Raw genomic sequence first — 21,708 nt, forward strand, 5'->3', positions numbered from 1 at the left:
AGATTATGGGGAAGGGCTCTTCAACTGCATGTGATCTAGTCTTTACCATTTTACGTTTGCTTATTTTAAGCACATTTATATATCATATTCCCTTTGATCTCAAGCATGTATGTCACGTATCTGTCCTCATCCCACTCGCCAGGATGCCCTGCATCTGATGCGCCTCATCCCCAACTAGCACAGTATGGGGGATAGGAAGGCAGGTAGTTTAGCGGTTTAGAGCGTTGGGCTAGTAACTGAAAGGTCGCTGGTTCGAATTCCCTTGCCGACTAGGTGAAACATATGTGCTGTAAATCGTGGATAAGAGCGTCTGCTAAATGACTAAAATGCATAATGCTTTAGCACTGTCCACTCGGCCTCATGTGACTGTCCTCCACTCAGATCACTGGTACTGTAGAGATTATTATTGTGCAATAAAGGGAAGTAGCAGCCTACCTGTGGTTAAGAATACATTATGACCCTTGCCATCTTGAAAGAAACCTCATCAAGCTCAAATGTGGTCCCTGAGAAATCGGGGTCGGATGGTCAGTGTGCAGCCTGGTCTGCAATACCCCCTGTGTTACGTGAAGGCGCCACACTCCACTAACCGTGGTTTATCAAGACTTCTCATTATTTTGTGACACCGACTCGTCCGTCACCTGACTCATCTGAACAAACTGTTTGGATTCATGACGATCCGTTAAGTGGGAAGACGTAAACTCATATTGACCCCCACAAGACCAAGATTAACAGAACCTGCAGTACTTGGTAATGAACCAATAACCTTAGCTAGCTACTTAGTAGTGCTGTGATCTGATCCAACAGCTAACGTTACTGCTCCGTGGTCGTCTTCTTGGTATTCTCTTGAAGCAAAAATAGTTTTACGCCGCCTAAACGTGTGTTGATTTGCTTGTAAATTACCATCAGTGGCGCTAGCTAGTAGTATTAACTAGCTAAAGTAGCTGTGTTAGTTTTGTAAAACAGGCCTATTTTCGTGCAACTCTGTATCACGTTTGCGTGATTTTAGAAAAGCTAACTAGCTAGCCATGTTAGCCACACGAATATTGGCTACCGACTTTGAATTAGTAGGCTAGTTACTTTTTTTTTTAGCTAACTAGCAACATTTAGCCAGCTAGCTAGCTAGATAACTACTGTGTAAATTGCGTGGGTATTTAGCTAGCTAGCTATAAACTGGCGCTTCAAATTAATTGTTTTTTTTATTTCCTAACTAACGTTAACTAAGAAGCCAGTGCAGTGTGAAAGTTAGGAAAAGAAACGAACGTTAGCTAGCTAGCTCGATAATCGGCTGTGGCGCAAGCTACAGTATTGGCTCTGGCCAGCTGTACTAGCCATTCAAAGTGATGCTAGCTAGCGTTAGCTAAAATAGCTAGATAAAAATATGTAATTCCAAATCAACAACTTTATTATCCATACAACTAGTCATGTGGTTACACATTTAGGCATGGTAGCTAGGAAACGTTTAGTAGCTAAGCCAGTCATGTAGATATTAAAACGCTGTTAATTTTATTTACAGGTTTTCACCGGGGCATATAATTGTTCCCTGGGAGGTGTTTGACTCTGACATTTGCCTTGTGTGGCTCAGCTTTGGTCTGATTTGTTTGTGCTTTGGCTGGGGTGAAGAACGCCGATGGCTCTCATGGATAAGCATAAAGTCAAGCGACAGAGGCTTGACCGAATTTGTGAAGGTCAGTATTAACATACTTTTCCCCAATTATCATGTTAGAGACTGACAATGCACGTGTACAAACTTTTGTAGTTAACAGCTGGCTATCTAAGGATTCTTGGACATTTTCATATTTTCTCCAATGTAGAATGGGAAATGACAAACATTGGCCCGATGGACCGTAGACATACATAGGTGATGGACACCATACATTTGTGCTTGACTTCATTATGTCAGACAGTGCCATATAGCGCCACACGACCAAAGATATTTATAACTAATCCCCTTCTGTCCCTGATACAATTATGGCTGACCCTGTAAAACAACACATTTCATTGCAACTACCCAGTGTATGTGACAATAACACTTCAAAGTGTTATACTCCTGTCTAATCTGTGTTGGGAAGGGTTGTCAAATAACGGAGTCAATGACAGATCTAATTCCATAAACAGCAAAAGAGGGAGGGGGCCTGTGGACCTACTTACTTCCTGTTGCCTTTGTCAAGTCATTACTGGCAGTTTAGATTACATTGATACTTGTATATTTGTATGCAGTGCATTGCACTGTTTTCCTTGCATCACACACCTGCTTCTAGGACAGTCACACACTGATGAACCCCTTACTTGCACCATTGGCTTGACTTTGGCTCATGCCACTGTCAAACCTTGTGCCTCCATCCCTTCATAATAATAATACGAGTAATAATTTATTAAACTTCTATAATGTAGTTGTTATTTCTACGGTTAATGTGCTACCTACAGAGTTTCTGCTGATACACCAGTCACTTAAGGGCGCTCACATATGCAGTCAAAATACTGCCGTATTAACACCATGTTATTCATTTCTATGGCTATCCGTTGGTGCCAGTGTTCTCTCGCCGCTGGATAGGTAGAGTGCAAATGGGCATTTAAAAAAATATATATTACCATGTAACTGAACAGAGCTCTCTAATTTCAGTGGTGGAACTGTCAGGAATGTGATTTCTGACAGGCACATTTGTTCCAGTTGCACTTATATACACGATTAAAGTCATTTGAGTTACCTAGATATAATAAAAGAATAACCATTTGCTCTGTGCTTTGTCCAGTGCCCAGAGGATGCTGGCAGGTAAAGAACTGTGGATTAGGATTTTTAGAATTTTCCCATTTGACTTAATTGAGCTCTCGGTTTATAATTGCGGAACTGGTTGTGATATCAATGTGAATGGCCATTCAGCTCTTCCTGACAGTGATTTGACTGCAAATGTGTAGTGGATGGCTAAACTTGTATTGCGCAGCTCATCTTTCTGAGATTGTAATGCAGTTTTTTATTTAATTAGGCAAGTCAGTTAAGAACAAATTCTTATTTTCAATGACTGCCTAGTGGGTTAACTTTGTTCAGGGGCAGAACGACAGATTTTTACCTTGTCAGCTCGGGGATTCGATCTTGCAACCTTTCGGTTACTAGTCCAACGCTCTAACCACTACGGTACCTGCCGCCCCACTGTACTGGTATTGATGATGAATGCATTTGTTTGGTTGTGACGTGTTCGAACCCCAGGTATGCTGTGGCAGGGATACAGTGTCTGTTACAGTGGTGCAGGTGACTGCTGAGTTTGCTGAGTTTCCACAGAAATATTTTTTGGGATAGTAGGATTTTTATTTGACAGGGATGATTGTAATCCTGTACTCGTGTTTATTTTAAATGTATAAAAATCATTCAAGGGTTTTAATTAGCTATATTTTAAAATAATTTTTTCCCACAATAGCTTTTTGCTTTTTATGCACCATTTAATATGAATCTAGTATCAAGTAGTAGCCTATACAGTCACTTCCTTAGCTACTGTTGACCAGTCAAATCAATGTTGCACGTAGTGGCCTTTTGATCATTTTACAATTTCATGAATTTGTTATATTAGTGAATTAGTACGTGCTTTCTGAATTTGATCTTCTAAAAATATTTTATTTGAATAGACTGGCCATAATCATTTACATTTTCGTTGTTTTTCCAGCGAGCAATGCACCACACTGGCTCACATTTCTCTTTAAAAAACAACATGGAAATTGCCTCTACTGCACACTACCCAACCTAGCCTCTCAATGCTAATAAGCTTAGTTTTGGTTGGCTATGGCTGAATTGTTCCTCACTCTGATTGGAGCAAGAGGTAGGTTGAAGGAGGAGAGAGTTTGCCTGGGATTGTGCCAAGCGAAAGCATTCTGACAGTAACTGTAAGTGGAGAAGGAGAAGAAGAAAGGCTGGTCAACTGCAGCATGCAAGGTTAGGATGATGAATGTCTTCTCTTTTGTTTTCCTACAGCGCGATAGCGAGAGGGAAGGAAGGAAGGAAGGAAGGAGAGGAGGAGTAGGCGGGGTTAGATCGATAGGACAGAGGAGTACAAATCTGCTATTTTGTTTTTTATTATTTAAATAGGTGATTCGCCATCCCGGTGCATTTTTGTCCTTGGTCTTTTATAGTATTGTGTGTGTGAGTGCTCTGGAGCCTGTGTGGCAGGGGGCAGGGTGGGGTACTGCAGCATTATCCCCCACCCCTCCCTGTGAGCTCGCTTACTTACACCCACAGAGTGGCAGGCGGACGGGGGAGAATGAATGAGCGCTGAATGAATAGCATTGTGTGCATGGCCCTGCTGCTGGTCGGACCAGGCTTTCTACTCACACACACACACGGTCACACAGTCACATGGTCATACACTCTGCCAGACCATATGGTGCATGTGTGTAGCCAGCTCCGCTCTCTTGCCCTGTCGAATGTGCCTTTCTTGTCCTTCCTTAGGTTAATTTGAATTCGTGTCTTCGTCTTTTTGTCCAGAAAGAAGTAGGTCATTTTTGTAGGTTTGTTGAACACTCCTTTTTGCTATGCAGTGTGTTTTCTAATTCTGCTCCAATCCCCTGTGAATATTTGTCAGGCTAGCTCCTCATTACTGCTATGTTTTTCATGTTCTGGATCAGATTAGAATGAGCCAAAAAGCAATTTCTTTGTCCATAACTTGTATTTTTTTAAAAAGATGAATGAAGGAATCTTTTAGGCGACAGAGCACTAAGCTGTACTATATGTGTGTGTGTATATAGATATATATCTATCTATCAAAGGAAGCTATTGACAGTCACAATGAGTGGTGTGGTCTGTGTGTGTAGTGCTGTTGCTTTGAGGGTTGAATTCTCATGTTCATCTCTTTTATTAAGTGCCATCAATGTCTCTAGGCTGCTCTATGATTATCCTTAGCTCTGAAGAAATCTTAGGTCCACAAGGCCCCTTGTGTGCCTTTAAAAAAAAAAAAAAATTGTGAGGGTCATGTGACACTCTCGCTTTAGTTGGTACACTTGCTACACTTTGTATTGTCCGGTTGGGCTACTGTCCATTCACTGTTGCCCAATTTTTTGATTGTTGGTGTCACTGTCAATACAACACATCATTAAGATTGAAAAAGTCCACACACACATCAATGTGTTAATTGCTAAACGCATGTAATCTCTCATAGTTCTTGGGGGAGGGTAAACTAACTTGTTTTTTTAGGGGGGCTAAGGTAATGTTATCTCATATGAATGAGCTTGTTCGTTTAGGCTATTTGTGTTTTCAGCCGTCACTACTTGGGACTCTGGCATCAAGATTTTAGAATTGCACTATTGGAGTGGGTTGGCATTCTCTGCCCTTCAAGTAATAATACTGACCTTCAAGTAATAATACTGACCTTCAAGTAATAATACTGACCTTCAAGTAATAATACTGACCTTCAAGTAATAATAATTTGATGGGTGCTTGTATTTGTGCTGTTTCACACATGCAATAGTACAAGTGGCTCAGCGGTCTAAGGCACTGCATCTCAGTGCTAGAGGTGTCACTACAGACCCTGGTTTGATTTCAGGCTGAGCTTATGGTGAACTTGCAAAGTCTACTCAGACTGGGCTCTTGGTTATAACAGGCGATGAAATTATACAATTTATCAACAATCGCTAGCTCCTCATACGAAAAAAGATTGCAGTTAGAGTGCAGTATAACTTCAGTAGGGTGCAAATACTGCATCCAAAATAATAAAATAATTTTTTCCCTGCAGTTACAAAATATTTCAGGTTTGAAAGGTTCTGCGCGCTGCTCCAATGTAACAAATGTGAACATCTAAGGCTCCCGAGTTGAGCAGTGGTCTAAGGCACTGCATCTCAGTGCTAGAGATGTCACTACAGACTCTGGTTCGATCCCGGGCTGTATTCACAACCGGCCGTGATCAGGAGTCCCATAAGGCGGCGCACAATTGGCCTAGGGTCGTCCGGGTTAGGGGAGGGTTTGGCTGGGGTAGGCCATTGTAAAAATAAGAATTTGTTCTTAACTGACTTGCCTAGTTAAATCAATAAAATAAACAACAGAGTCATCAGGTTCTGCATCCCAGCTCGCCATCACGGCTAAATGTATATATATATTTAAAAAAAACTGATGCAAGGTATAGATGCAGATGAAGAGAACCAGGTGAGGGCTGATTACAACTTCCACACGTGCTATGGGCATGAAAGTGAAGTAGATATCATTGAACCTGCTCATACAAGAGACTAGTGGCTGTTGCTTGGATTCAACTACTTTCGTAAACAGAACTGACTTTATAAAAATTGTATAATAGGCACCAGCAGGTTCTTTAGATTGGTAGGGCTGAACAATTAGGTAGTATCATATTAAATGGTACTACAGGTATACTAAAATGTTATAAGTATCATGACGTTTTTGTACCATGGTACTGGTATACCGTGCAACACTACTATGTTTTTGCCTCTGCTTAGCTCTATTCAGTTTCTTTTTATCCTAAAAAACTTTCTAGCCCCTGCCGATGACAAGCATACCCATAACATGATGCAGCCACCACCATGCTTGATACTCAGTCATGTGTTGTTGGATTTGCCCCAAACATAACACTTTGTATTCAGGACATTAAAGTTAATTTCTTTGCCACATTTTTTCAGTTGTGCCTAATTGCAAACAGAATGCTTGTTTTGGAATATGTTTTATTCTGTACATGCTTCCTTTTCTCTCTGTCATTTAGGTTAGTATTGTGTACAATGTTGTTGATCCATCCTCTGTTTTCTCCTATCACAGCCATTAAACTCTGTAACTGTTTTAAAGTCACCATTGGCCACATGGTGAAATCCATGATCGGTTTCCTTCCTCTCCGGTGACTGAGTTAGGAAGGAGGCCTGTATCTTTGTAGTGACTGAGTATATTGATACACCATCCAAAGTGTAATTTAATAACTTCACCATGCCCAAAGGGATATTCTACATGAGCTTTAAAAAATAAATAATATAAACATCTACCAATAGGTGCCCTTCTTTGTGAGGCATTGGAAAACCTCCCTGATCTTTGTGTTTGAAATTCACTGCTCGAATGAGGGACCTAACAATTATCTGTATATGTGGGGTACAGAGATGAGGTAGTCATTCAAAAATCACGTTAAACACTATTGTTGCACACAGAGTGAGTCTATGCAAGTTATGTGATTTGATAAGCAATTTTTACTCCTGAACTTATTTAGTCTTGCCGTAACAAGGGGGTTGAATACTTATTTAAACTTTTCATTTTAAATTAATTTGTAAAAATAAATAATCTAAAAACATAATTCCACATTGACATTATGGGGTATTGTGACTCAATGTAATTAATTTAATTCAGGCTGTAACAAGGGGTGTGAATACTTTCTGAAGGCACTGTATCAATATCACATACATACTGCATTAACAGCTGTCAATGCAGTATGTATCTCCCAGCTATGAGCCATATCTATCTTTGATAATTTAGGTTTCTAATTGATGTTTATTTGAGATGTGTGCGCTTTGTGGTGATAGGGCAGACTGTGTATTGTTGCAGAAGGGCAGACTGTGTATTGATGCAGTAGGGCAGACTGTGTATTGATGCAGTAGGGCAGACTGTGTATTGATGCAGAAGGGCAGACTGTGTATTGTTGCAGAAGGGCAGACTGTGTATTGTTGCAGAAGGGCAGACTGTGTATTGTTGCAGAAGGGCAGACTGTGTATTGTTGCAGAAGGGCAGACTGTGTATTGTTGCAGAAGGGCAGACTGTGTATTGTTGCAGAAGGGCAGACTGTGTATTGTTGCAGAAGGGCAGACTGTGTATTGTTGCAGAAGGGCAGACTGTGTATTGTTGCAGAAGGGCAGACTGTGTATTGTTGCAGAAGGGCAGACTGTGTATTGTTGCAGAAGGGCAGACTGTGTATTGTTGCAGAAGGGCAGACTGTGTATTGTTGCAGAAGGGCAGACTGTGTATTGTTGCAGAAGGGCAGACTGTGTATTGTTGCAGAAGGGCAGACTGTGTATTGTTGCAGAAGGGCAGACTGTGTATTGTTGCAGAAGGGCAGACTGTGTATTGTTGCAGAAGGGCAGGGGAAATTAAGGTCATAGTAACTCAAAAGAAGCCTGTGCCTCCAACCCCACCCTTCTGCTGGAGGAGTCTGCCCTGTTGTGGGGGCTGGAGGAGTCTGCCCTGTTGTCGGGGCTGGAGGAGTCTGCCCTGTTGTCGGGGCTGGAGGAGTCTGCCCTGTTGTCGGGGCTGGAGGAGTCTGCCCTGTTGTCGGGGCTGGAGGAGTCTGCCCTGTTGTCGGGGCTGGAGGAGTCTGCCCTGTTGTCGGGGCTGGAGGAGTCTGCCCTGTTGTCGGGGCTGGAGGAGTCTGCCCTGTTGTCGGGGCTGGAGGAGTCTGCCCTGTTGTCGGGGCTGGAGGAGTCTGCCCTGTTGTCGGGGCTGGAGGAGTCTGCCCTGTTGTCGGGGCTGGAGGAGTCTGCCCTGTTGTCGGGGCTGGAGGAGTCTGCCCTGTTGTCGGGGCTGGAGGAGTCTGCCCTGTTGTCGGGGCTGGAGGAGTCTGCCCTGTTGTCGGGGCTGGAGGAGTCTGCCCTGTTGTCGGGGCTGGAGGAGTCTGCCCTGTTGTCGGGGCTGGAGGAGTCTGCCCTGTTGTCGGGGCTGGAGGAGTCTGCCCTGTTGTCGGGGCTGGAGGAGTCTGCCCTGTTGTCGGGGCTGGAGGAGTCTGCCCTGTTGGTTGCGGGCTGGAGGAGTCTGCCCTGTTGGTTGGGGTTGTATTTGTATTTAGTATGGATTCCAAATAGCTGCTGCCTACTCTTCCTGGGGTTTATTATGGATCCCCATTTAGTTCCTGACAAAGCAGCAGCTACTCTTCCTGGGGTCCAGCAAAATTTAAGGCAGTTTATACAATTTAAAAAACATTACAATACATTCACAGATTTCACCACACATTGTGTGCCCTCAGGACCCTACTCCACCACTACCACATCTACACCACTAAATCCATGTGTGCGTATGTTATCGTGTTTGTGTTACTTCACAGTCCCCGCTGTTCCATAAGGTGTATTTCATTTTTTAAATTCTTTACCTGGTTCTACAGCTTGTATCAGTTACTTGATGTGGAAAGAGTTCCATGTAGTCATGGCTCTATGTAGTACTGACTGTGGCTTCCCATTGTCTATTCTTGACTTGTGGACTGTGAAGAGACCTCTGGTGGTATGTCTTGTTGGGTATGCATGGGTGTTCAACATGTCAGTACCTCTCATAAATACAAGTAGTGATGAAGTCAATCTCTCCTCCACTTTGAGCCAGGAGAGATTGACATGCATATTATTGATATTAGCTCTCTGTGTACATCCAAGGGCCAGCCGTGTTGCCCTGTTCTGAGCCAATTGCAATTTTTTGCTAAGTCCCTTTTTGTGGCACCTGACCACACGACTGAACAGTAGTCCAGGGGGAGGGTTTGGCCGGGGTAGGCCGTCACGAGATTCCTCCAAAGGTCTCCCAGGACCAGTTGAAAAGATTTATGGAAGTATATATGGAGGCTGTTTAGTGCCAAAAATAAAGGGTTAAATACATGTAAAGAAAAAAATCATGTTTCCTGTTCTTATCTCTGTTATAGGACAGACACATCAGAACAAACTTCCTTTATTTTTTTTGGTGGGGGGGACTGTTCTATGTAGTGAATCTGTTATTCATTGTGTTTATAAAGGCTATTACCTTAGCCCACAAGAGTCAAAGCCCTGTCTAACTGTCTTTTAATAGGCTATTTGTAATATATTTTTGAATGGTTTTATTTTTTATACTGGAAGTTTGATATAAATGGAAATGTATGACAGTTAGGCCATCTACATGATCACATAGGTCTAACTGTCATACAATTCAATCGGTTAGACCTACTACATGATCACATTGCTCTATCTGATTGATCCGTTAGAAAGGACACAAGTGATACACCCTGGATAAAGATCCAAAGAGTGTTTATTTTTTATTTTTAAGTCTTGTCCGTTTTATGTTGATTTGTTTAGGCATTCGCCCCCCGATATTGAATGGGCCGATGCACCCGCGCCCCCTAGTGGCACTGTTGGATGGTCGCGACTGCACCGTAGAGATGCCTGTCCTGAAGGACGTGGCCACGGTGGCCTTCTGTGATGCCCAGTCCACCCAGGAGATCCACGAGAAGGTACCCAACCTCTAACTATATGGTTCTCCTCTAAGTATCTGTCTGCACTTTTTAGCGAGGGAAATGTCTGCATCGTGAACACGTCTGCTATTTTTGTGGTGGGCTTTATTTCCAACTCGATAGAATTAGGGAAAGTCTCTGCTCTTTTATTGCAATGGTAGAATAAGGATATCGATTGAATAGCCTCTTCTGAACACTCACCAGTGATGGGGGGGAAAAGATCGATACGGATACATACAGATACAGATATCGTATCGGTTTGACTCTCGCAATATTATTTTTGCGCTAGTTGGCTGTACTTGCACCAACACTCCTGTATTTTTCCTTCTGTAGCTTGTTCTCCATCTTTTTAAACAGGGAGCCAATTTGTTTTAAGCACTTTATTTCCATGACTGATCAAAACTTGTTCTCATGTCTCTCTTGTCCCTCTGCAGCAGACATATAGTGAGTTTGGAACATAAAATCGCAATAAAACCACAGTATCGAATCACACTATACATATGGAATCGCGCACTATACATATGGAATCGCGCACTATACGTATGGAATCGCACACTATACATATGGAATCGCGCACTATACATATGGAATCGCGCACTATACGTATGGAATCGCACACTATACATATGGAATCGCACACTATACATATGGAATCGCGCACTATACATATGGAATCGCGCACTATACATATGGAATCGCGCACTATACATATGGAATCGCACACTATACATATGGAATCGCGCACTATACATATGGAATCGCGCACTATACATATGGAATCGCACACTATACATATGGAATCGCACACTATACATATGGAATCGCACACTATACGTATGGAATCGCACACTATACGTATGGAATCGCACACTATACGTATGGAATCGCACACTATACGTATGGAATCGCACACTATACATATGGAATCGCACACTATACGTATGGAATCGCACACTATACGTATGGAATCGCACACTATACATATGGAATCGCACACTATACATATGGAATCGCACACTATACATATGGAATCGCACACTATACGTATGGAATCGCACACTATACGTATGGAATCGCACACTATACATATGGAATCGCACACTATACATATGGAATCGCACACTATACATATGGAATCGCGCACTACACGTATGGAATCGCACACTATACGTATGGAATCGCACACTATACGTATGGAATCGCACACTATACGTATGGAATCGCACACTATACGTATGGAATCGCACACTATACGTATGGAATCGCACACTATACATATGGAATCGCACACTATACCTATGGAATCGCGCACTATCCATATGGAATCGCACACTATCCATATGGAATCGCACACTATCCATATGGAATCGCACACTATCCATATGGAATCGCGCACTATACATATGGAATCGCGCACTATACATATGGAATCGCGCACTATACATATGGAATCGCGCACTATACATATGGAATCGCGCACTATACATATGGAATCGCGCACTATACATATGGAATCGCGCACTATACATATGGAATCGCGCACTATACCTATGGAATCGCGCACTATACCTATGGAATCGCGCACTATACGTATGGAATCGCGCACTATACGTATGGAATCGCGCACTACATATAGAATCGCACACTATACGTATGGAATCGCACACTATACGTATGGAATCGCGCACTATACGTATGGAATCGCGCACTACATATAGAATCGCACACTATACGTATGGAATCGCACACTATACGTATGGAATCGCGCACTATACATATGGACTCGCGCACTATACATATGGAATCGCGCACTACATATAGAATCGCGCACTATACATATGGAATCGCGCACTACATATAGAATCGCGCACTATGCATATTGAATCGCACACTACATAAGGAATCACTCTACATAAAGTTGAAGTTGGAAGTTTACATACACTTAGGTTGGTTTTTCAACCACTCCGCATATTTCTTGTTAACAAACTATTGTTTTGGCAAGTTGGTTAGGACATCTACTTTGTGCATGACATATTATTTCACTTATAACTCACTGTATCACAATTCCAGTGGGTCAGAGGTTTACATACACTAAGTTGACTGTGCCTTTAAACAGCTTTGAAAATTATGTCATGGCTTCTGATAGGCTAATTGACAGCATTTGAGTCAATTGGAAGTGTACATGTGGATGTATTTCAAGTCCTACCTTCACACTCAGTGCCTCTTTGCTTGACATCATGGGAAAATCAAAAGAAATCAGCCAAGACCTCAGAAAAATAATTGTAGACCTCCACAAGTCTGGTTCATCCTTGGGAGAAATTTCCAAATGCCTGAAGATACCGCGTTCTTCTGTACAAACAATAGTACGCAAGTATAAACACCATGGGACCATGCAACCGTCATACCGCTCAGGAAGGAGACGCGTTCTGTCTTCTAGAGATGAACGTACTTTGTTGCGAAAAGTGCAAATCAATCCCAGAACAACAGCAAAGGACCTTGTGAAGATGCTGGAGGAAACAGGTACAAAATTATCTATATCCACAGTAAAATGAGTTCTATATCGACATAACCTGAAAGGCCACTCAGCAAGGAAGAAGCCACTGCTCCAAAACCGCCCCCAAAAAATAAGCTATATGGTTTGCAACTGCACATGGGGACAAAGATTGTACTCTTTGGAGAAATGTCCTCTGGTCTAATGAAACAAAAATAGAACTGTTTGGACATAATGACCATCGTTATGTTTGGAGGAAAAAGGGGGAGGCTTGCAAGCCGAAGAACACCATCCCATCCCTGAAGCACGGTGGTGGCATCATGTTGTGGGGGTGCTTTGCTGCAGGAGGGACTGGTGCACTTCACAAAATAGATGGAGTCATGAGGAAGGAAAATTATGTGGATATATTGAAGCAACATCTCAAGACATCAGTCAGGAAGTTAAAGCTTGGTCGCTATTTGGGGCTTCCAAATGGACAATGACCCCAAGCACACTTCCAAACGTTTGACTCAAGTTAAAAAATTTAAAGGCAATGCTACCAAATACTAATTGAGTGTATGCAAACTTCTGACCCATTGGGAATGTGATGAAAGAAATACAAGCTGAAATGAATCATTCTTTCTGCTATTATTCTGACATTTCACATTCTTAAAATAAAGTGGTGATCCTAACTGACCTAAGACGGGGCAATTTTACTAGGATTAAATGTCAGGAATTGTGAGAAACTGAGTTTAAATATATTTGGCTAAGGTGTATGTAAACTTCCGACTTCAACTGTATAGAATCGCGAACTTTACATATAGATTCGGCACCAAAGTATTGTGATGTCCCTGGCAATTCCCAGCCCTACTACTCACCCATTCTCTCTCTGGTGCTTCAGGTGCTGAATGAAGCAGTGGGCGCCCTGATGTACCACACCATCACTCTCTCGCGGGACGACCTCGACAAGTTCAAGGGCCTGCGGATCATCGTGCGAATAGGTAGTGGCTTCGACAACGTGGACATCAAGGCCGCGGCTGAACTAGGTTGGCTACTGGATCATTACTTTGCTTCTCCTACCCCTCCAGTCGACCTATTACACGACCCATCCATCCACCTTAATATATATGAGAACTAACCACTGTCTCCTTTGTGCTCTGTCCCCCTCAGGTATAGCTGTGTGTAATGTGCCTGCCACGTCAGTGGAGGAGACAGCGGACACCTCCATGTGTCTGATCCTGAACCTTTACCGCCGCGTCACCTGGATGCACCAGGCTATGAGAGAGGGAACCAGGGCTTCCAGCGTGGAGCAGATCAGGGAGGTGGCCAGCGGCGCTGCCCGCATCCGGGGAGAGACGCTGGGCATCATTGGCCTGGGTGAGGAGGGAAATGGATCTTGTCTTAGCATGGGCTCTCTGCAAGTGTAGTCACAAAGGACGTGGTATATAGAAAACATTAAGGACACCTGCTCTTTCCATGACATAGACTGACCATGTGAATCCAGGTGAAGCTATGATCCCTTCTCGATGTCACTTGTTAAATCCACTTCAATCAGTGTAGATGAAGGGGAGGGGACAGGTTAAAGAAGGATTTTTAAGCCTTGAGACAACTGAGACATGGATTGTGTGTGTGTGCCATTCAGAGGGTGAATGGGCAAGACAAAAGATTTAAGTGCCTTTGAAAAGGGTATGGTAGTAGGTGCCAGGCGCACCGGTTTATTTCAAGAACTGCAACACTGCTGAGTTTCTCACGCTCAACCGTTTTTATAGTAATTATTATGGGTGGCCTCACAGGTCATTTCAGTGTATATTTAATGCAAATCATTTTAGTTTTCTCAGAGTTAGTGAGCGGTTCCTCTCTCCGCTATTCCGTCCTCCAGTCTGAGCATACAGTGTCTGTGTTTGTTCCGCAGGGCGAGTGGGCCAGGCTGTAGCGCTGCGGGCCAAGGCCTTTGGCTTCAGTGTGATATTCTACGACCCCTACCTGCCAGACGGAGTGGAACGCTCTCTGGGCCTGCAGAGAATGGCCACCCTGCAGGACCTTCTCATCCACTCTGATTGTGTGTCACTGCACTGCAGCCTCAACGAGCACAACCATCACCTCATCAACGACTTCACCATTAAACAGGTATCACACACACACACACACACACACACACACACACACACACACACACACACACACACACACACACACACAACACCCCCAATTATCAATGATTTCACTTTCACACTCCATGAACAAGTCACCCCTCATAACCTCGAGTCTTGAGTGTATCTCCGTTCTCCCCAATAATGAGATCATGTGTTTTGGTTATTGTAGTCTGCATGGCTTGCTTTGCGATATCTAACCCATTCCCTCTGACTGATCTCTGTGCAGATGCGCCAGGGGGCATTTTTGGTGAACACGGCACGAGGGGGCCTGGTGGATGAGAAGGCCCTGGCCCAGGCACTGAAAGAGGGAAGGATACGGGGTGCGGCCTTGGACGTACATGAGACGGAGCCCTTCAGGTCAGCTTCCTCCCAGCCTCCTCCGACTTATAGCCCAGCCATTTAAGACTTGAAAACAATAACTGTTTTAAAAGTTGTGATTCTCTGTATAAACTCCACCTTGTACACTCTTAAATCTGTTTATCTCTCCAGCTTCTCTCAGGGCCCACTGAAGGACGCTCCCAATCTGATTTGCACCCCCCACACATCCTGGTACAGTGAGCAGGCGTCCCTTGAAGCTCGGGAGGAGGCAGCTAGAGAAGTGCGCCGGGCCATCACAGGTATTCAGTTATGCAAGCCTCAGGGTGTATGACAGAATATTTATAGGCACAAATAGACCAGGCGTGCAGAGTGAACAACCGTCGAGCCATGTGATACTTGGCACAGTAGTCTTTACCATTTTAGTGATATAGTTTGTATTACCGCACAAAGAACCTTTTCAAGAGTTGTCATTGATCATTTGATCAGTTAGCTTCACTGTTGTGATGGTTTTCCCGACAGGCCGCATCCCTGACAGTCTGAAGAACTGTGTGAACAAGGAGTATCTGATGGCAACACCCCAGTGGCCTGGTGTGGACCATGGGGCCGTGCACTCAGAACAGAACGGAGCTGCAGCTTACAGGTACGACTAGACTTAAGCACATGTAGGTAATATATAAATTACAGTAAGACAACTCCAGGTTTCGATTTGAATCTGGCTTGTGTTCTATGACCTTAGAAAGCTGTTGTAATTCTTCTGACTCCACCCCCTGAACGACAGGTTCCCTACTGGTCTAGTGGGAGTGACAGCAGGAGGCCTGACAGGGGCAGGTGCTGCAGTGGAGGGAATTGTTGCAGGAAACCTGGCTATGGCACATGGGATTGCCCCCATGTCCCGACCCCCCCACACCCCATCGCCGGGGCAACCCTCTAAAGCAGAAACAGACAGAGACATGCCAACGGACCAGTAGCCCTCCACCCCACCCCCCAACTGTCCCCAATCCCCCTCTTGTCCACAACATTCCGTCGTCACCCTTCATGTTCATTCAAGCTTATAGACACTGGTATTGAGGTCCATTCTGACCTGGCTTTGGTCCCGTCCTACAGAACAGAGTCCTTCAGGAGGGACAGAATCCTCGACTCCCTCCACACATCCTGTTTTCTCTCATCCAGAATGCAATAAGTGGATTACTCAAGGAATTTTTTTTCTCCCAGTTTGCTTTTAAACCCCTCTGTGTCTGACGTTCATGTGGCTCAGTGGTTTTGTAAATCAGTCCTTTGTGGAGACCTGTTCCAATATTTTTCCTGTGTTTTTTGCTTTTGTTATCTCTTTTGCTGTTTGACATGCTATAAAGTGAGGCATAAGTCTGGAACGGTATGGAAGATTTTTTTCCCCCCACTATTTGTTCACAAACCTTACAAAGGATTTTCTAATGTCGGACTCTACATTTAGTCATCACAATAAAAGTGTGGCTGTGATTTTTTAAAACTTTTTTTTATTTTTAGCTTTTTGACATAAATTGAATAATATCACATTATATGCCTCTGCTGATAAAACACAGAAATATGTACAGTATATTTCTGTGTCAAGACCACCACATATGGCCAAAAGTTTTGAGAATGATACAAATATTAATTTTCACAAAGTTTGCCGCTTCAGTGTCTTTAGATATTTTTGTCAGATGTTACTATGGAATACTGAAGTATAATTACAAGCATTTCAAAAGTGTCAAATGCTTTTATTGACAATTACATGAAGTTGATGCAAAGAGTCAATATTTTCAGTGTTGACACATTTTTTTCAAACCTCTGCAATCCGCCCTGTCATGCTGTCAATTAACTTCTGGGCCACATCCTGGCTGATGGCAGCCCATTCTTGCATAATCAATGCTTGGAGTTTGTCAGAATTTGTGGGTTTTTGTTTGTCCACCCGCATCTTGAGGATTGACCACAAGTTCTCAATGGGATTATGGTCTGGGGAGTTTCTTGGCCACGGACCCAAAATATCGATATTTTGTTTCCCGAGCCACTTAGTTATCACTTTTGCCTTATGGCAAGGTGCTCCATCATGCTGGAAAAGGCATTGTTCGTCACCAAACTGTTCCTGGATGGTTGGGAGAAGTTGCTCTCGGAGGATGTGTTGGTACCATTCTTTATTCATGGCTGTGTTCTTAGCCAAAATTGTGAGTGAGCACACTCCCTTGGCTGAGAAGCAACCCCACACATGAATGGTCTCAGGATGCTTTACTGTTGGCATTACACAGAACTGATGGTAGCGCTCACCTTGTCTTCTCCGGACAAGCTTTTTCCCGGATGCCCCAAACAATCGGAAAGGGGATTCATCAGAGAAAATGACTTTACCCCAGTCCTCAGCAGTCCAATCCCTGTACCTTTTGCAGAATATCAGTCTGTCCCTGATGTTTTTCCTGGAGAGAAGTGGCTTCTTTGCTGCCCTTCTTTGTGCAAAGCAATGATGGCGGCACCTGTTTCCTTGCAGGTAACCATGATTGACAGAGGAAGAACAATGATTCCAAGCACCACCCTCCTTTTGAAGCTTCCAGTCTATTATTCAAACTCAATCAGCATGACCGAGTGATCTCCAGCCTTATCCTCGTCAACACTCACACCTATGTTAACAAGAGAATCACTGACATGATGTCAGCTGGTGGCAGGGCTGAAATGCAGTGGAAATGTTTTTTGGGGGGATTCAGTTCATTTGCATGGCAAAGCGGGACTTTGCAATTAATTGCAATTCATCTGATCACTCTTCATAACATTCTGGAGTATATGCAAATTGCCATCATACAAACTGAGGCAGCAGACTTTGTGAAAATTTATATTTGTGTCATTCTCAAAACTTTTGGCCACAACTGTACACTAGTTGTTTGCTCTTATAACCTTTTTTTCCTTTTTTTTTCTTCTTTTGATTAAATGTGTAGATGTTCTGCACATTGTGGTTGCTAAGATTTGCTTGACGACGGTCTTCATACCTTCCTACTTCTTTTTTTATGTTACCTTTTGGATATGAATAGAACATGAAAACAATATTATCTTTGTCAAGTCCTCAAATTATCTATCCTCTTTAGGTACTCCGGTATCACCATTGTCCCCCCCAACAGTGTTTGCTGCCATTGACACTCATTTTAGGGTTTCATCTTGTGTTATTACTGCAGGCGTTGAAACTTATTTTACCCATATGGATTCCACAGTTGCTGTCGATCTCAAATAGACTAGAATAATCGGTCTTCAAGGAATTTTTGTATGTCACTCTTAAAGGGAAATTTCAAAAATGTTCAACTTCATATTCATCTCCAGGGTTGGGGAGTAATAGATTACATGTAAGGGATTACAAAAAAAGAACATGTAAACTGTAATCCATTACCAGGAAAAATATTCTAATAAGAACTAGATTACCTCGAGGATTACTTTTTACATTCAGAAAGTATGTTTGTGAAATTTTTTGGGGGGACACTTCTGTTGTCTCAATGACAACATTGTTCCACCTGAGCGAGTCTGACCACAAGTCAGAGACCACTATGATGACACCAAATGTGTTTGATGGATCACGGGAAAAGAGCAGGAATATATTTTTTCTTAGGCTACAGTCCAAGCTACGTCTTCCAATGGTGCGACTGCTGTCGGCATCCAAAGATTATCCAATTTGAGTAAACGATGAAAAATGCTCACATGCGTAGTGCGGATCCCAGCCTATGGAATAAAAGTGGGTATTTTATTGCGCCATCTAATTCATGCTGATAAAAAATCCATAGGCCTAATGGACACATGCTCAAACTCGCACACTTTTGATAGACTTAAAGGGCCAATCTGTAGTTGCTACATCAGCTATTTTACTTATACATTTTATATATATCTATCCATTGATTCTTGAAGAACATAACTTATAAATGCCTCATGAGCTTAGTTCAACTGTCACACTCCATGAGAACCCAAAATATAAGCTTGTCTTTAATGTTTGTAAACATTCTAAATGTAAACATACTGTGTATCCTCATAACATGGTTAAAACAAGTTTGATATCATGGATGGTCAGTCCTTGCATCCATAGCTTTGTCTATTAATCTGAGACTGGTTACATTTCTCAAGGCCCATCCCTCAGCTTTTTACCAAAACAGAGACAGGGTGGCCATTTTGTTATTGTTTCATATGGATTTGCCCTTTAAACAGCTGCATATTGTCAAGATATCAGTGTCACCAACTAAAAGGTAAACAATAGACCTATAGCAAATGCAGCATATGACATTCATTTTTCACATGTAAATAGCACTTTTCAGTAGTGCTGAAAGCATGCCATTCCATGAGCGCAGCATTTATTTTTTAACTCGAATCAATGAGCCCAATCAGTCCTCCATGACAACAAAATCATAAACAAGAGAGTAGGGCTGGCTAATAAGTCCTATTCTTGAAGCTCAAGGGGTGTAACATTTATTGTAATGACTGGAATTCTGATTAGACTTTGTTTTTTAATGTAAAGATATAATTTAATCGTATTATTATATGTAGTAGAAAGCGATGGGTTAGAAGAAGCCTACATAACCAACCCATAAAGTAAAATGTAACATCCATATATGGCCAGCTATGTAACCTTTAACAATGATTTATCCTGCAATAGATCTCATATTCTAATGACTCTTAAGGGGAAAGTAATCTAAAAGTAACTGAATGTAATCAGATTAGGTGATCCAAAGTTACGTGACTGACTATTTTGGACAGGTAACTGTAACGGATTACATTTAGAAAGTAACATTAGTAGATAAAGTAACATAATCATCTCCAGACCCACCACAACATCAACATAAGTGAAAATGGTGCTTTTCTATGATCTGTAGTAACAAAGACCAGATGTGATTCCAATGACAGCATCGGTGTCCATTGTGTGATTTTTAAATCATTTTGATTATCTACTAATTTATTTAACCAGGCAAGTCAGTTAAGAACAAATTCTTATTTACAAAGACAGCCTAGGAACAGCAGGTTAACAGCCTTGTTCAGGAGCAGAATGACAGATTTTTACCTTGTCAGCTCGGGGATTTGATCCAACAACCTTTCGGGTACTGGCCCAACACTCCAACCAATAGGCTACCTGCCACCGCTAATTGGTTTATTATGTTATTGGAAACACTTATTTTCCTTTTTATTTTTTTACTACAAACATAGACAAGTGCCATTTTCACATATGTTGGGGTGGTGCTGAAGATGATGAATATGAAGTTGAACATTTTAAATTTAACTTTAAAACACATTTCATCCTAGCAAAACGAGGTCACAACCATAGAAATATTACTAAGGCAGTAGGAGCCCAGTTGATGTTGGTTCAGTGCAAGGCCCTGACCACATGTGGAACACACTATTCTGGTTGTTTTCAGCTTTTGAGTGAACCTGGGGCTTGCTGCTGTGTGGTGATGTGTGTTTGCATCTGTGGCTTGGTCACATGGGTGTTCACAACCCACATTCAGAACATTTGAAGACCGGAGGACAGTGGTCCATTACTAGTATATTAATTAGAAAACTGATTGATTAGATGTGGCTTAATTTCTTAATCTGACAGAATTGATGCTTGGCAGGGATGTCCAATCTGTTTCCTGACTGTCAAGGATAAGAACAGAGGAAGTGGAAAATCGAGTACACTTTTGGTTGTGTATTTAGCATAGCAGTGTGATGTGGATAAGGAAGTCCCTATGTTGTATAAAGTCAGAGATTAAAATATGCTAGTGGCAAAGCCTTAACACCCCCAACAGTCATTGAAAATCAAGGGAGTTTATAGATATAACACTGAGCCAGGCACAGCTTTAGAGTTGTGCGTGTCACTGGAGAGGGGATGTGTGTGAGGAGAGTAGGCTATTCAAACAGGCAATTCTGCCTAAGGTGGGCAGCCTCCTATAAGTCCTACTTGTAATCGGGTCATTTACAACCGGAAAAGCATTGGAACGGAGTTCTGCCATCTTTGGGCACAATGAGCTACAGAATTTCAAATCAACTCCTGCTCATTATGGTACACTCTGGCCAAGTATAGGGAAATACCTTAGTTGATCTCAATGCTTTGTGGTGTTTAAGTTGTTGTTTGGTGGTATGTCTTGCTCCTTGTGGGAATTAATTAGTAATTAGAATCCAAAACATTTTATAGAGATGAGAATGTTACTTGCTTTGATGGAACAATAACAAAATAAATAGTTGTCCTTGCCTGTTTCATCAATCAAGTTTTATCATTGATTTACTTGTCTTATTGAGAGAGATATCAAATCTTTAGAAATGGAATCAATGTGGTTCAAATGTGATGTGCTCTATGCCTGGATAATTTACATTACAACGTACACAAATGTCATTGTGTGCATTAGGTTATTTTATTTCATGTTTAGATGTCATCTCCATCAGACTGCAAAATGAGGAAAAACCCAATACATTTGTAACTAGGATTTATTCTGAACTTTTTAAATAGAAACACGTATTTGTGATGTTAGCTTCTACAATAAAGTATTTTAATAAAAAATTCCTGTTCCTCCGAAATGTTACAGGCATGGCAATGCATTTTATAATTTTATTTTCATTGGTTTGGTCTCATGATTCATTGACAATGTTAAAAGCTTCACATGCAATAATTCAAGTTGGTGTGTATGAACTTTTG

The 21,708-nt window shown here is 42.3% G+C and overlaps 1 protein-coding gene across 3 annotated transcripts; it reads left to right on the forward strand.

Annotated features, from left to right (window-relative positions):
- The first annotated feature begins 576 nt into the window (after positions 1-576).
- Positions 577-21,611, forward strand: LOC139537831 (C-terminal-binding protein 1-like). 3 transcript variants are annotated; one of them, XM_071339654.1, is made up of 10 exons: positions 577-747; positions 1,514-1,685; positions 9,976-10,130; positions 13,502-13,646; positions 13,771-13,977; positions 14,513-14,727; positions 14,980-15,110; positions 15,243-15,370; positions 15,591-15,711; positions 15,850-21,611. In XM_071339654.1, exons 2-10 carry the CDS (start codon positions 1,628-1,630, stop codon positions 16,037-16,039), a joined length of 1,350 nt encoding a protein of 449 aa, XP_071195755.1. In that variant the 5' UTR covers positions 577-747; positions 1,514-1,627; the 3' UTR covers positions 16,040-21,611. The 3 variants fall into 3 exon arrangements, with proteins under 3 accessions (XP_071195755.1, XP_071195756.1, XP_071195757.1); XM_071339655.1 differs by lacking the exon at positions 577-747 and adding an exon at positions 758-875; XM_071339656.1 differs by lacking the exons at positions 577-747; positions 1,514-1,685 and adding an exon at positions 3,810-3,919.
- Positions 21,612-21,708: the final 97 nt, after the last annotated feature.

Source organism: Salvelinus alpinus, chromosome 13 (assembly GCF_045679555.1).
Source record: "Salvelinus alpinus chromosome 13, SLU_Salpinus.1, whole genome shotgun sequence".
NCBI lineage: Eukaryota > Metazoa > Chordata > Actinopteri > Salmoniformes > Salmonidae > Salvelinus > Salvelinus alpinus.

What these genes read in the sequence shown, in the direction of transcription:
- LOC139537831 (XM_071339654.1), top strand. Translation starts at nt 1,628, where the DNA reads ATGGCTCTCATGGATAAGCATAAAGTCAAGCGACAGAGGCTTGACCGA. An exon ending in CAAGGCCGCGGCTGAACTAG is followed by an intron (nt 13,647 to 13,770) that starts GTTGGCTACTGG and finishes TGTCCCCCTCAG; the next exon opens with GTATAGCTGTGTGTAATGTG. An exon ending in CATGAGACGGAGCCCTTCAG is followed by an intron (nt 15,111 to 15,242) that starts GTCAGCTTCCTC and finishes TTATCTCTCCAG; the next exon opens with CTTCTCTCAGGGCCCACTGA.